Raw genomic sequence first — 13325 nt, 5'->3', positions numbered from 1 at the left:
CTCCCACAGAGCTGATTCGGGCTTAGGCACGCTGTCTTTCCTCAATAATCCTAGACCTCTATTATTCCTGCTAAATAGTCAATGCCCATGAGTGAGATTTGAATGATAACAATAAAATACTAACATCCGTCACTCCACTTAAGATATAGGACATGGGGACTGGAAGAATAGCTCAGCTGGTGAAATGCTTGCTGTGCAGGCGTGAAGGCCTGAGTTCTGGTGGTACACTTACTATCCTAGCTCTGGGAAAACAGACAGGCAGAAGGAATTCTGGGACTTGATGGTCAGCCAGTCAAGCCGAATCGCTGAGCTCCATGTCTCAGTGAGGGACCTTGTCTCAGAAAACTAGGCGGACAGCACCTGAAGAACAAGACCTAGTATTCCCTTGGTCTCCACACACACACTAACCCTCCAGCATCAAACACACACAAAAGAAAGAGGACGCTACTCCTGCCTGGAAGCCCTGGGAGCCCTTTCACCCCAATTTTCATTCCCTGGAAATCATTCACCTGAATTTTCTGTATTCCCTTCATTGATTTTTATCATACACGCATATATAGTTGTATCATTTTCTCCTTCCCCTTCCTCCCCCAACCCCTCCCATTTTCCTCCTGTCTTCCTATCAAATTTATGGCTCCTTTTTCTTTGATTATCGCTTCCATATATGTAAATGTATGTATATATATATATATGCACAATTACATAAGTACAACTTGCTGAGTCTGTTTCTGTTGTTTGTATGTATTGTGTCGTTGTGTTGTGTGTAAATGATTTCAGAACTGACTGCTTCATATTGGAGGCTCATTTAGTAGGGGGCTCACCCCTAGACGAGGTTAATTTCCCCTGTCTCAGAAGTCATTAATTAGCTGCCTACAGACCTTTGTCTAGGGGAGGGACTCTGTGGGAGTTTCTGCCGCTGCATTTAGAATGTCTATTGACATTCCCACCATGTGGTCTTATTCAGACAGCCATTTCTAGGAGACATCAGCTTCTTTTTCAAAGTCAACTTTTACTTATATGTGTGTTCACATGCTCTACTGCCCGCATGTGGAGGTCAGAAGGCACTCGCAAACGCAGGCGTTGGTTCATTCTCTCTGCCACGTGGGCACCAGAGACTAAATTCAGGAGTCAGTCTCGCAGCGAGGGCCTTTACCCACTGAGCCATCCTGTAGGCCTATTCATCCATTTCTTCAGTGTCTCTTTATTTCATTTATTATTATTATTGTTGTTGTTGTTGTTGTTGTTGTTGTTGTTGTTGTTGCTAGAGCTGGAGAGATGGCTCAGTCCCTGAGAGAACTGGCTGCTCTTCCAGAGGACCTGGATTTTATTCCTGACACCCACATGGAGCCTCACAAATGTCTGTAACTGCAGTTCCAGGGAATCCAGGGCTTTCAGCCCCCAGCAGGCACAAAGTATTCAGGTTAGATGCGTAGACATACATGTAGGCAAAGCACTAATGGACATAAAATAATAATAAAATACTTTTAAAGAGAAAAATATTATTTTTGCTATTTATCCATAGTGATACAGCTGGAGTTTACTAATTTCCACCATTAGATAGTATTCATTTATGTGGGTATGATATAATTCATTCCTTATTCTCCTGTTGAACAACTGGGCCCTTTCCAGAGCTGGCTTTTGCTTTTCCTGTTAGAACACCGCTGCCAGCTGGTGCTCAGCGGCTCAGCCCTCGCACGGCATGCACACTGCCCTGCAGAGGGGGAGCAGTAGCACTTCACTGGACATTTGTGCATGGGAGCTTGGTGCACCACTTAGAAACGTCTTACAGACCCATGGCCTACGCTGTCACAAGTAGGTCCCACCACCAAACTTGCTAGATAATACCAAACTGTTTCCAAAGCGATTCTGCTTCTACTTCTCTCCGCACATGAATCACACATTTTAAAAGGGCTGTCCCTGGGATTTGTCACGCTCTCCATGCCTGCTGTCATATCTGGGCCCAAATGCCCATCATGGCCTATGCCCTGGGCTTCTGCTCCATTAATGAGCCCACTGCTAAGATTTGGAGTCATCGGTTTCCGCTCTTGCACAGCCCTTCTGGGTAAGCAGTGACGGCTGTGAAGCCATGGTGGCAGGCTTGGGACGTCGGGCTCTGACACCACACAGCACACCACATGGGACAAAACGTCCAACCTGGAAAAGCAGATTCTCGTTTTCATCATGTCAGACTCCATACAGTAAAAAGAAGAAAGACAAGCGGCTGTAAAAAGAAAAAGCAGAAGTGGAACCCTTGCCCCCGTCTCTTTCTCTGGGGAAATAAGAAGCTGCCAGACCAGGTGCTGAGCAGAGTTGGTGGAGAGGAAAGTTGGGGGGCCAAGGGGGAGCATTTTACAATAATTCAGAAGGAACCAGAGACTGTTATCATGCCACTGGCCAGACCCTCCTGCCCCCTGATGACATCATTCATGTTTTCCTCCTGCTTCTTTCCACTAAGAACTGGGGAGGGGAGGAGCAGGGAACTAGATCCTCTCCCTTCAGGATATACTGCAAGAAAACTGAGCAACATGGTTAGGGCAAGCCAACAGCTACAGGAAGTGAGCTCTGGCGTTTTTCTCATGATGATCTATTCTCGGGCAGAAGGACCCCACCCTTTATCAGCTTCGAAGCATCAGCTCCTGAACATCCCAAGGAATGGGAAATTTAGAGAGAAGGCATGAATGTGAAGAGGCAAGGGACCCAGGGGACAGAAGAACTTCGGTTTGAACAAAGAAATCCATCCCTGCTCTCCCTCCTCTGTCTGGTCCTCCTTCCCTGTCTCTCTTTAGTCAGACCTTTGGGCTGTAACAGGAGAGATAACTGAAAGTCCTCCACTATGTCCCCATGCGCATGTTTTAGACCCAGGCTGATGGGATTATGTGAGGCACATTGCCTCCCTCACACAGGTGACCAGGACTTAGCAGGTGGCAGGAGCATGGGCGGGGTGCCCAGGTACAACAGGAAGAAAGAGCACATCAGCTCATTTTCTCACCCTTGACCCTAGATTGCATTCTGCTTGTTAACTCACAGATAAACCAGAAGCTTGCAGAGTAGGCAGAGGAAGTGGGGGGTTAACTGGAGAGTCCTGAGGAGGGCAGCAGAGCTGTCTGGATGGGGTCAACAGCCACAGGTGAGGGGGAGCTCACTGTCCTTAGAATACCCCTCATCTGACATACCGCTTGGATCTGATGAGAGGACCAGTGTCTGAAGTCACACGGAGGGGAGTTAGGAAGCATGTGCCTGGTGTCATGTGATGGGAAATCGCTGGGCTTGTCCTCAGCTGATTTGGGGTACATTCTGATTTTATTTGAAATCATTGAACTCTCAGCAAGGCAACCCCTGACTCCACACAGTGCAGAATGGAAATTAATTTGTCCTTCCTGGAGTCACCTGTCTCTACCCCTAAGGGACACTGACCTTGCACAGCTTGAGAAGGAGAGACCCCACGTCTCTGAGTAAATGACCACTGTCATGACTTTGCCACCCAGCTGTATGAGGAAGGAGCACCATGAATAGCCCACTTCGTGTCTTAGCTCTCTGAGCAGAAGAGGCTAATCCATGGCTTCATGCAAACGAGCAGAAGGCCCCCAAGAGTATTCCAGATCTACTTGACTGTTCAGCTTTTCCTTGTACCTGGGAAGTTGCAGGTGACACTGGCTATCTGCTGAAAAAAGGGACTACCTAAGATTTGGGACAGACAGGAAGTCTTGTCCAGCCGGAAGCTTATTCCAACCTGGCAACACACCTGGTCATAAAAGAGAGGTGCTGGAAAGGGATTTGCATGCCCAATAAGGTTTCGCTACCAGAGTTTACACAACGCGCAGTAATCAGCCAAGCTGGCTGACTCCCTGGATCACATGATCTCGTAGAAACATGAAACTTGACGATGCGCTCCAGCGAGTTTTACTTCCCCTGTGCAGGGGTGTTTGCCAGCAGCCTGTGGTTACTCTCAGAAGTCAGTTCCAGCGGCTTCAGCCCTTGAGCCCGGAGCCCTACCATGCTGCTCCCTGGAAAGGCTGGGAGCTACTGACATCCACTGGACAGCGATCCACGGCTCCTCTAGGGGAAAATGGACAAGCTGAATAAGATTACTGTCCCTGCCAGCCAGAAGCTGAGGTAAATTTCCCTTCGGATCCTTACCCCTGTTCCTTCCCCACCGGTGTTCCTACTGGCGCCAATACCCTAGAATACTTCGCCAGTTCCAAGGAAGTGACTGGCAATGGCTAAGCGGAAGCAGACCGGGTTTTTTAAGAAATGTGTAGGAATGAGAGGACCTGCCCTGGCTGGGTTTTGCCAGTGATAGGGTGAAGGGTGAAGCCCTGGAAAGGCAAGAAGATAGAAAGTTCTCTGGCCCACATGCTACCAATGGCCAGCTCTGTGAGTCTGAATAGGTCACACTGCTGAGGAAGGGCTTGTCCAAACAGTCTGCACCCGTCGCACGGTGAACATTTGTGGGCAATGCTGGTTATCGTCTCTGGCTTATTTTGTGAGTGTTCATCTTAAGTTTATGGCAAGCGCGGAGCGTGGGGGGGACGCCTATATGTCTTTCCAATGCTTTTATGACAGTAAAATAATCATCTCTTTTGAAAACTGCTGAAGAGTCAGTCGAGTGGCTCACGGGGTAAAGTGCTTGCTGTGTGAGCCTAGCAACCTGGGACCTGAGTTCCATTCCCACAACCTAGACAAAAGGAGAGAGAGAGAAGCAACTCCACAAAGCTGTCCTATGACTTCATACTCACTGCATGGCACATGTATGCCCTGACACATTATGCCCACACAGGTACCACACACACAAATAATATAAAATAATATAATAATAACAATAATAATTCAAAAAACAGCTTTTATATATATATATATATATATATATATATATATATATCATGCATGCAGTGGACCAAGGCATAAGTCAAGGGTCCATGAAAATACTTCCCAAATTTTGAGTGTGAAGATCCTTTTGCCTCCCTGTAGCGGTGCCAATGGCTTTTAGAGACTGGAACTTTGGAATGTTCAGGAGTGTGCTATATTCCCGCTGTAGATTGGAACTTTGGACTTTCATGGGGTCATACTTAGGAGTTGGAGAACTGGAGATTTTGAGACAAAGTTGAAGAATAATAAATCTAGAGTTGGGGGAGGGGCAGCCTTTCACAGTTAGCCTGTGGGTCCTCCAGCCCTGAGGAGTGCGGTAAGAAGCAGACTGAGGTGCACTAAGCAGCCTAGGACAGCGGGCAGCCCCAGCTGGTCAGCCATTTCCAGAGCATGCCCAGGAGAGCCAAAGGCCGTTAAGCATGGATGGACGTCAGAAGGTCCCACGGGCACCTTGGGTCTTTTCTTATGCATCTCGCAGGAGGAGGGGGAGCAGTGGAGGTAAGAAGGGGCCACAAAGTGGAAAAGAGGATTGCAGTAGCGGAGACATTTTCATGAAGTTGTTTCAAGAACCAGGCTCTTGAGAGGTAGCTCAGGTAACACAGTTTCATCACTCTGAGGTGGATACAGAGGCTGATATAAGGAGATCAAACGCTGGAGAGGAGCGTTCTGCCCAGCGGAGGCTGTGGAGTGGAACGTATAGGGTTTGAAGGCCCTGGGACCTCGGTCCTCTCTGGTGGGACCCAATGGGAAAGTGAGAGCCGGGTGGGGGTGGGGTCTAACCATGCAGAGTTGGGTAGTGGTTTGTGTTATCAGATCCAAACAGGATGGCTTGGATGGAAGCAGCCGGGGGCACAGAGACTAGCCTGCTGGGAACAGAAGGAACCCAGGCGCAGCAGTGAGCAGGGGGAAAGCAGGGAGAGATCAGATGTGGCAGAGAGCAGACGAGGCCTCAGGACTGCTCTGAACAGAGGTCCCAAAGGTCCCTAATCTAAAGCCGTCCAAAGCCTCAGAGCTTGCTTCAGGGAACCAGGATGGGAATTGGAATAAGCGAGCAATAGAACTTTAATCACTTTATGACCCATTGCCCCTGGGACGAAGTCCGGTCTAATCACGGAGTGGGTGATGGGCATGATGTTATATTATAGGCCTGAAGACCAAAATTATACTGCAGATAATCACATGCTACGTTCATCTTCTTAAAGCAAAACAGCATTTTCTCCACTTGGTTACTAAATTGTCCACACAGAATCAGCCTGTTTTTACATTGACCTGGAAGCTCCATGTGTGGAAACTCGCAAAGAAAGGAGACTGTAAACAAAGCAGCTCAAAACACCACTTCAACTGTTTTCTGTAAACACGTGCCCCGGTGGGAATGGGCAGGTGAAACGCTTGCTCCCTCTGCTTCGTGGGCCCTGACTGGCCAACAGCAGCTCAGAAAGTTGCCTAGCCAGTTCTTTGGCACCAGGTAGCAATGTAAATGGAGAGCAATGTCCAGAGTTCTGCAGGCCTTTCAAACTTATAAAGAGGTTTGCTCAGGGTAAAGCAGAGTAAACAACAATGACATGACAAGACCACACAGTGAGTGTTTGTGGGATGACCGAGATCCAGGGATGGGGGTTCAGTGGGATGACCCGGATCCAAGAGAAGGGATGAAAACATTTTATTTTATTAGGAAAAGAATAAAAACAGAGTGAACCAAGGAAATGAGGACAGAATTGGGAGCTGGGGCTGGGGGAAGGATACTCAGCATGAAGGATGAAAGGCTCCTAAGGCCCCAATGGGGGGTGACACTCACTGAGAGATTTGTGTACCAGAACTGGGACAGGTGAGGTGGCCAGGCGTGTGTGTGAACAGATCTATGCATGTGTTTCTTTGTTAATAGAAGTCCCCAGACTTGCAGTATCTCATACTTGGTTCTTAGCCCTGATTGCCCTTTGAGTTTTATAAGGTAGTACCATCATCACAAACTTGACTGAGCCCTGGGTTCTCAGTTCTTCAACAGCAAAGATCCCTAGTACCGCACAAGCACCATGTCACTGGGTGAGCATTGGGAATCTACAATCCCAGAGAGCTTTAGCAGCTGCTCTTTTCAGGGTACCATAACTGACTTGAAAATGAAGTTTTACATTTTAACAGCTTCCCCTGATCTGTGTTTGTGTATCCCCCGCCCCGCAACACACATGAACACATACTGATTTGTCTAAGTAGAAGAAGTCTTTGACATAAGACTGGTCAAATCATGCTTCCTCAATCTTTATCTTATTGGTTAGAGGATATCGTGTTGGTTTTAATCAGACAAACCAAGGTTTTTGTGATATTAGGCCAAGTTTACCTAATTTTCCTGGCCCCAGTTTTTTTAACCTGTAAAGCAAGGTTTATAATAATAGTACCAATACCATCAGGCTATTGTGGGAATTAGATGAATTGTCCCATGAAGCAACTGACATCATGACAGTATATCATAACTACTAACTTTAAAAGAAGCCGGGCAGTGGTGGCGCACGCCTTTAATCCCAGCACTTGGGAGGCAGAGGCAGGCGGATCTTTGTGAGTTCGAGACCAGCCTGGTCTATAAGAGCTAGTTCCAGGACAGGCTCCAAAACCACAGAGAAACCCTGTCTCGAAAAACAAAAACAAAAACAAACAAAAAAAGATAATAGTTATTAATGTTGCTATCATGGTCATTCATATTAATTCTATAGTTTGCAATGAATTTATGGACATAAGCAGAGGACTTTACAGTGACCCCTGGTGTGTTTCCTGCTAGTTTCATTTCTTCTTTCTATTTTGGCCATTTTCTCTACCGAGCCTGACATCTGTGGCATTTAACTTTGCATGGATTGTAGACATGACCTACATGTCTCTCAGGCCTCACCTAAGTGGCCAGTGAAACTGTTCGGGACAGAAGGCTCTGTCATGGGTGTCCAGGCCTTGCTGGCTAGGGACTCACCCTGGGATTTTCTCTGACAGACCCCGGGACACACCTCTCTCCTCATCTCCTGAAATTTTCCATCGGAGTTTCCCATTCCTGGACTTTTCACATTAACTTCTTTCTAATCAATTCAGCTTTCTTTCACTCTTCCGCCCTCCCTCCCTCCCTCCTCTCAGCCCCTCCCTGTTTCTGTCAATGCTTTCATGATCGGCTCTAATTCTGACTCATCCTCCCTGCCCTTCACTCCTGCCTACTCACCCGCCACACCCTCTAGCCTTCCTCCATTTCTTTTCTGTCTGTGTCCTCTTCTTCCACACCATCCGAGGTAGGCCCTCACCTTCCCACGTTTCCTACATTTGTCAACTAACTCCCGAAGTCCTGCTTAGCCCTGAACTTTGTGACCCTGTGAGCATGGGAGGCTGATTGTGACATGCATCTTTGTCTTTCTCTAAGCACTGTGTTCTTCCCTGGCTCTCAAGGAATACTTCTAATGTATTCAGAAGGGTGACAGAGCTGACTCCAGAAGGCTGGTTCCAACTGCCAATGACCATCTTTGGCTCCCGAAGAGGTGAGGTGTGTCCCAGGGATAAAAACAAAAGCTAAGGAGATGCAGGGCTGATAACACACACACTTGTCACCGTTCTTTAAAATCTTCTTTGTCTCATAAGCGAATCTCCTGCAGTGTTTATGAGACACAGATTTGAGGTGATCCTCCCTTAGCCAGGGTGGCATCCTTGAGGCTATCTTCCTCAGGAGCACCCACTAGGCCATCCCTGACGAGTAGATTTTGAGAGTAGAATCTTTTTTCTTTTAGGAGTTTTACCTGGCACTATTATAAATCAGTTCTGTATTTTCCATCCTCCATGACTATAAAACGACTCTTTGTCTTTGGTCTTATCAAGGTCTCAGGAAATGGTTTATCTGATTTTATGTGGAGGACCCAGGCTTTCTGCTTATTAAGTCGGGCATTCAAGGCTGGTGGCTGATCCTAGATCCTGCCTCTGAACTCAGGGAACTTCCAGGCTCCTGCCCTCTGCAGACAGAGCCTCATCAATGGAGCCTGTATACCTGTTCCACAAATGCCACAGACGTCACAATGCCTCTCTCAGACACCTGCGACTCTGGAATTATGACTCTACCTCGGGGACTCCTCCTGATTTTTGTGTTTTCCTCCCTTTTCATTCTGACACAATCCATATAACATAAAGTCTGCCATCTGAACCATTTTTGTGCGTACAGTTCAGTAGCATTGGATACATTCATAGCCTTGTGTAACGGCCATCACCGTTCATGCCCAAGACTCTTATTGCAAAACTGGAACTCGGTGCTCATTAAACAGTAAGTCCCACTACCCTCCCAGCCCCCAGAAGTCAGTCTTCTCTGTGTCTCCTCTAGGAACCTCAAATAACTGGAAGCACGCTGTATTTGTCTATTTGTGCCTGCTTACTTCACTTAGTTTAACGGTCATTTGTAGGGAGGTGGCACTACACTCCTTTAGGGGCGGCTTAGCTTATTTCTATTTGCGGTATCGGATGTTGATGCTCAAAGTCTCAGGAATGGGCTTAATCTTCTCATTCCATAGCCTTGCTGGGTTTCCTAGGTCCCGAGGGACTCAGGACCCTAGGGACCAACTATACTGCTGGTAGGGGGCAAGAGAATGACATCTGTCACTCCAGAAATGTAGTCCAAAGGGTTTGGAATTCCAGCGCTCCTCTCAAAGGTCCCTCGAAGAGTGGAGACATCTCAAACGTGACGCTAGACGCTGTCTTCTAGGTCCCACACCCTCTAAGCTCGCCAGCGCCATTGTGAAGCAGCGGCCTCTGTGCTAACTGATGTGGGGTCTTAGGGATGTCTGGCCACCACAAAAACTTCTTTTGGGGCACATCATGTCATCTCTTGACCGTGTGTTGAGCGTCTTTATTACTGGCGCATTTTCTGTCCCTGGGTCTTCATTCACCAGTGTGTTAGCCACTTCTCTCATCATTGTGACAGAAATACCTCACAGAACAACCTAAATGAGGAGGGGTTTCATTTTTGTTCACAATCTAATCATGGCCAGGAGGGCATGGTTGGTCAACAGCATTGGGAACCAGCATTATGTGGCTTGGTTATATCTTGGAAGACCAGGAAGGAGAAAGTTTGGGATAGAAACAAAAATGGATATGATCTTCCAGGTCTGCCCAGAGATACCCACTTCTCCATATTAGTCCATGGTCCCCAAAGTTCTATAGTCTTCCAAGACATCATCAAACACAGAAGCCTATGGGGACATTTAACATTTAAAGCATGATAATGGGAATAGGCTTGTCTTTCTTTCTCCCTTACTCCCTTCCCAACTCTTATTTCACAGCTGAGAGGCATTTGCTTCCCAAAGACGCCCTTCTCCAAGCCCCTCCCTCACCACCTGGCCAATCCCCGACTTTGATTTACCTCCTTGCCAAGACAGTACACTGGCAGCTACTCCTGCAGCCTTTGAGTTCATTCTGATATTTTCACAACTCTCCCACGACTACGGACTAGGCCTTGAAAATGTCATTTCCCTTGGATCCGCATGTGTAGATTTTGAGAGAACAATCAAAGCCCAGTTCAAATGCAAAGGAGCCAGCTTAAGAACTCTGGGTGTCCCCTTGCTGGGCTACACTTCTCTGCTGATCACTTGCCTGATGAAGGGACCTTAGTAACCCAGGAGCAGCTCTGCCTCCATGATGATCTTCTTCAGACTTCACTCCTTCACACAGGGCAGGCAGCGTACATGCATCCGGGCTTCTGAGCTTCTTGGAAATAAAGCCACACACACCGAAGAGCCCACATGTAGTTGAACACTGCTATTACCGGCCTTAGTAACTTCAAGGAGAGGCCGTGCTGTTGTTTTACACTGGATACTGAGAATTACAGAGCCAGTGTTGGTCAAGATGTCCATGCTGCAGCGTGCCTGCTTGTCTATATTGAGACATAGTTTCTGCAGAGAAGCACTGAGGCCCACCTTTGCAGGACATAAGAGACATTTCTCAAGCCTCTTTATGTCTCGAGAAGGACAATTGAGACCAGAAAGGTAAAGTCACCTGTGCAAGCTAGTGCCAATAAAGCCAGCGATAACCCTCACACCTCCATGTTGCCTGTGGATGGAGGCAAAGAAGGCCACACATCATCTCTTTGCCCCATCTCCCTCCCTGAGGAATTTATTGGCCAATAAATTTCTTAGTCTAGTCAGTGTTCTATACATATCTTCGATAACTATTTTAAAAAGCTAAAAGGGATGGGATGGCTAGTGGTTAAGATCAGGGTTCGATTCCCAGGACCCATATAGAGCCTCATCATCTTCTTGGGCATCAGGGACACATGTAATCCTCAGAAATGCAGATAGACACACAGGCAAAACCCTCATACACAGAAAACAATAAAAATAAAAAACAATAAAAAGTTAAAAGGGAGCCCGCTTACTTGTCTGACACCTCCACGAAGCTCTGTAGACTCAGGTGTGACTTGGGTTGTTGCGTATTTTCAAGCCCCAACTTGAATTCACTGACTCACGTGTGAGCGGTGCCACATTGGTGTGTTTTACAGTGACCGGGCCTACAGTGGTTCCCATTGTCTGAGGGTAAGTTATAATTACAAAGAGCATAGCTGGCCTTCCCTGCAGGCCAGGGATCCATCACCAATGTGATATAATTTAGGAGGCAGCTTGGGAAAGCGTCTGCTGCATGAGACAGAGAATTCACGTTGATTGGAATAGGCGGACCTGTGTCTGGGTGCCCGCTCAGCACTAATTAGCTTAGTCTGGGAGGAGGGCACTGAATTCATTTTACTTTGGCTCTGTCATCTGGAAAAGAGAAGTAATACTATATACTAATAATATACATATATACTATATTTTTTGGGTGTGTTTTCCCTCCGTGTATCTCTGTGCATAACATGCAACTGTGTGCATGCCTAGTGCCCAAGGAGACCAGAAGAGGGTGTCAGGTTCCTTGGAACTAGAGCTACAGATATTTATAAGCATCCATGGAGGTGCTGGGAATTGAACCTGGGTCTTGTAGAAGAACAGCTAGTGCTCTTAATCATGGAATCATCTCCCCAACCCTGGTAAATACACTTTCAAAAAAAGAAATGGAAAGGCAAGCATGGCGCCACACACCTGTAACTCCAAGACTAGACAAGATGAGGCAGGTAGAGAGCTCAAGGTCATTATGACCTTACACAGTCAATTCCAGGCCAGCCTGGGCTATATGAAGTCTTGTCTCAACAAAACAAAACAGAGCAACCAAAATACAGAGAAGAAAATGGAAAGCAGAATCCTAAATTCTGAGAAAGCTAATTTCTATATATATGTGTGTGATTTGTAAGGTTTTATTACTTTTTATTAATTAATTTTTCTCCAGCCTGATCACAGTTTCCCCTCCCTAAGGCTTTTATTCTTCAGCATGCATTAATTGTACAAAGTAATGAGGGGACTTCTGGCTTCACAGCACATCCACATTCAAAGATCTCAGTTGCCATGCCAACCCCAAATGGCTGGACCTATGTGTTGAGTGCTGTATTTTAGGGTGAATGTTGTTGCTTATAAAATGATGGTAGCACTACTGGGGGTGAGCTCAGTGGGAGAGCCTGCCCATCAATGCAAGGCCTTGTAGAAGATCCCTCCTAACACAATCACACACAATTTCTAGCACACACGCACGTGCGTGCACGCGCACACACACACACACACACACACACACACACACACACTAAAACAAAAGCTATTCATTTAAAACTTCAAAAGTATTGAAGAAAATAATGTGTTTTAAAACTGTTACTGACTACTCTGTGTCTGGATGGTGGCAGTGGTTGTATGATCTTGTGAGTTTACTAAATGTTGCTATATAAACGGTGACATTTGGACTGTGTGTGTTTCACTACAACCAAAAGCTTGTTTGGGCCAGCGAGACCATTAGTGAGTGAACGAGCCTGCCAAGCTGAGGTCCATTCCCGGAACAGCATGGAAGGAGAGGCCTGATTCCCAAAGTTGTATTCTGATCTCCACATGGCACCATGGAGCACATACACATTCGTGTATGTGCATGCACATAAACAAACAAATGAATGTAATTTTAAAAATTGATAATATAGGCTATTTAAGGGGCCATGACCATAGTTTTCTTTGATCCATGAGATACTACTTCAAGGTTTTTCTTTAAATGTATCCTTTTGTGTTGTGCTGTGTGGCCCTGTTTAAGTGTGTGTGACTGAGTATGTGAGTACTTGTGTGTGTGTGTGTGCACAGGTGTGTGGATGCTAGAGACAGAAGCCCACACGTAGTGTCTTCTTCAGTTGCACTCGACTTTATTTTGTAAGACAAGTTTCTCACTCACCCTGGAACTCGAAGGTTCAGCTAGACTGGCTGGCTCACAAACTCTGGGATCCTCCTGTCTCTGCTCCTCAGTGCTGGGGTTGCAGGCACGCCCACAGGTGCTGGGAGAACACACTCAGGCCCCTCGTGCTTGTTTGTACAGCAATAACTTTATTTTTTTTTATATTTTTTTTTATT

General features: G+C 46.7%; 1 protein-coding gene across 1 annotated transcript in view; it reads left to right on the top strand.

Annotated features, from left to right (window-relative positions):
• Positions 1-4005: 4005 nt before the first annotated feature.
• Blnk (B cell linker) overlaps positions 4006-13325 on the top strand; it is a 64183-nt gene continuing 54863 nt past the window's right edge. Inside the window, exon 1 of the mRNA XM_005352266.2 lies at positions 4006-4113. Coding sequence (XP_005352323.1) covers positions 4067-4113 — 47 coding nt within the window. The 5' untranslated portion in view covers positions 4006-4066. The remainder of the gene's footprint in view (positions 4114-13325) is intronic.

Source organism: Microtus ochrogaster, chromosome 8, assembly GCF_000317375.1.
Source record: "Microtus ochrogaster isolate Prairie Vole_2 chromosome 8, MicOch1.0, whole genome shotgun sequence".
Taxonomy (NCBI): domain Eukaryota; kingdom Metazoa; phylum Chordata; class Mammalia; order Rodentia; family Cricetidae; genus Microtus; species Microtus ochrogaster.
Note: the sequence above shows the minus strand (reverse complement) of the source record. Positions and strands in the feature narration are given on the sequence as shown.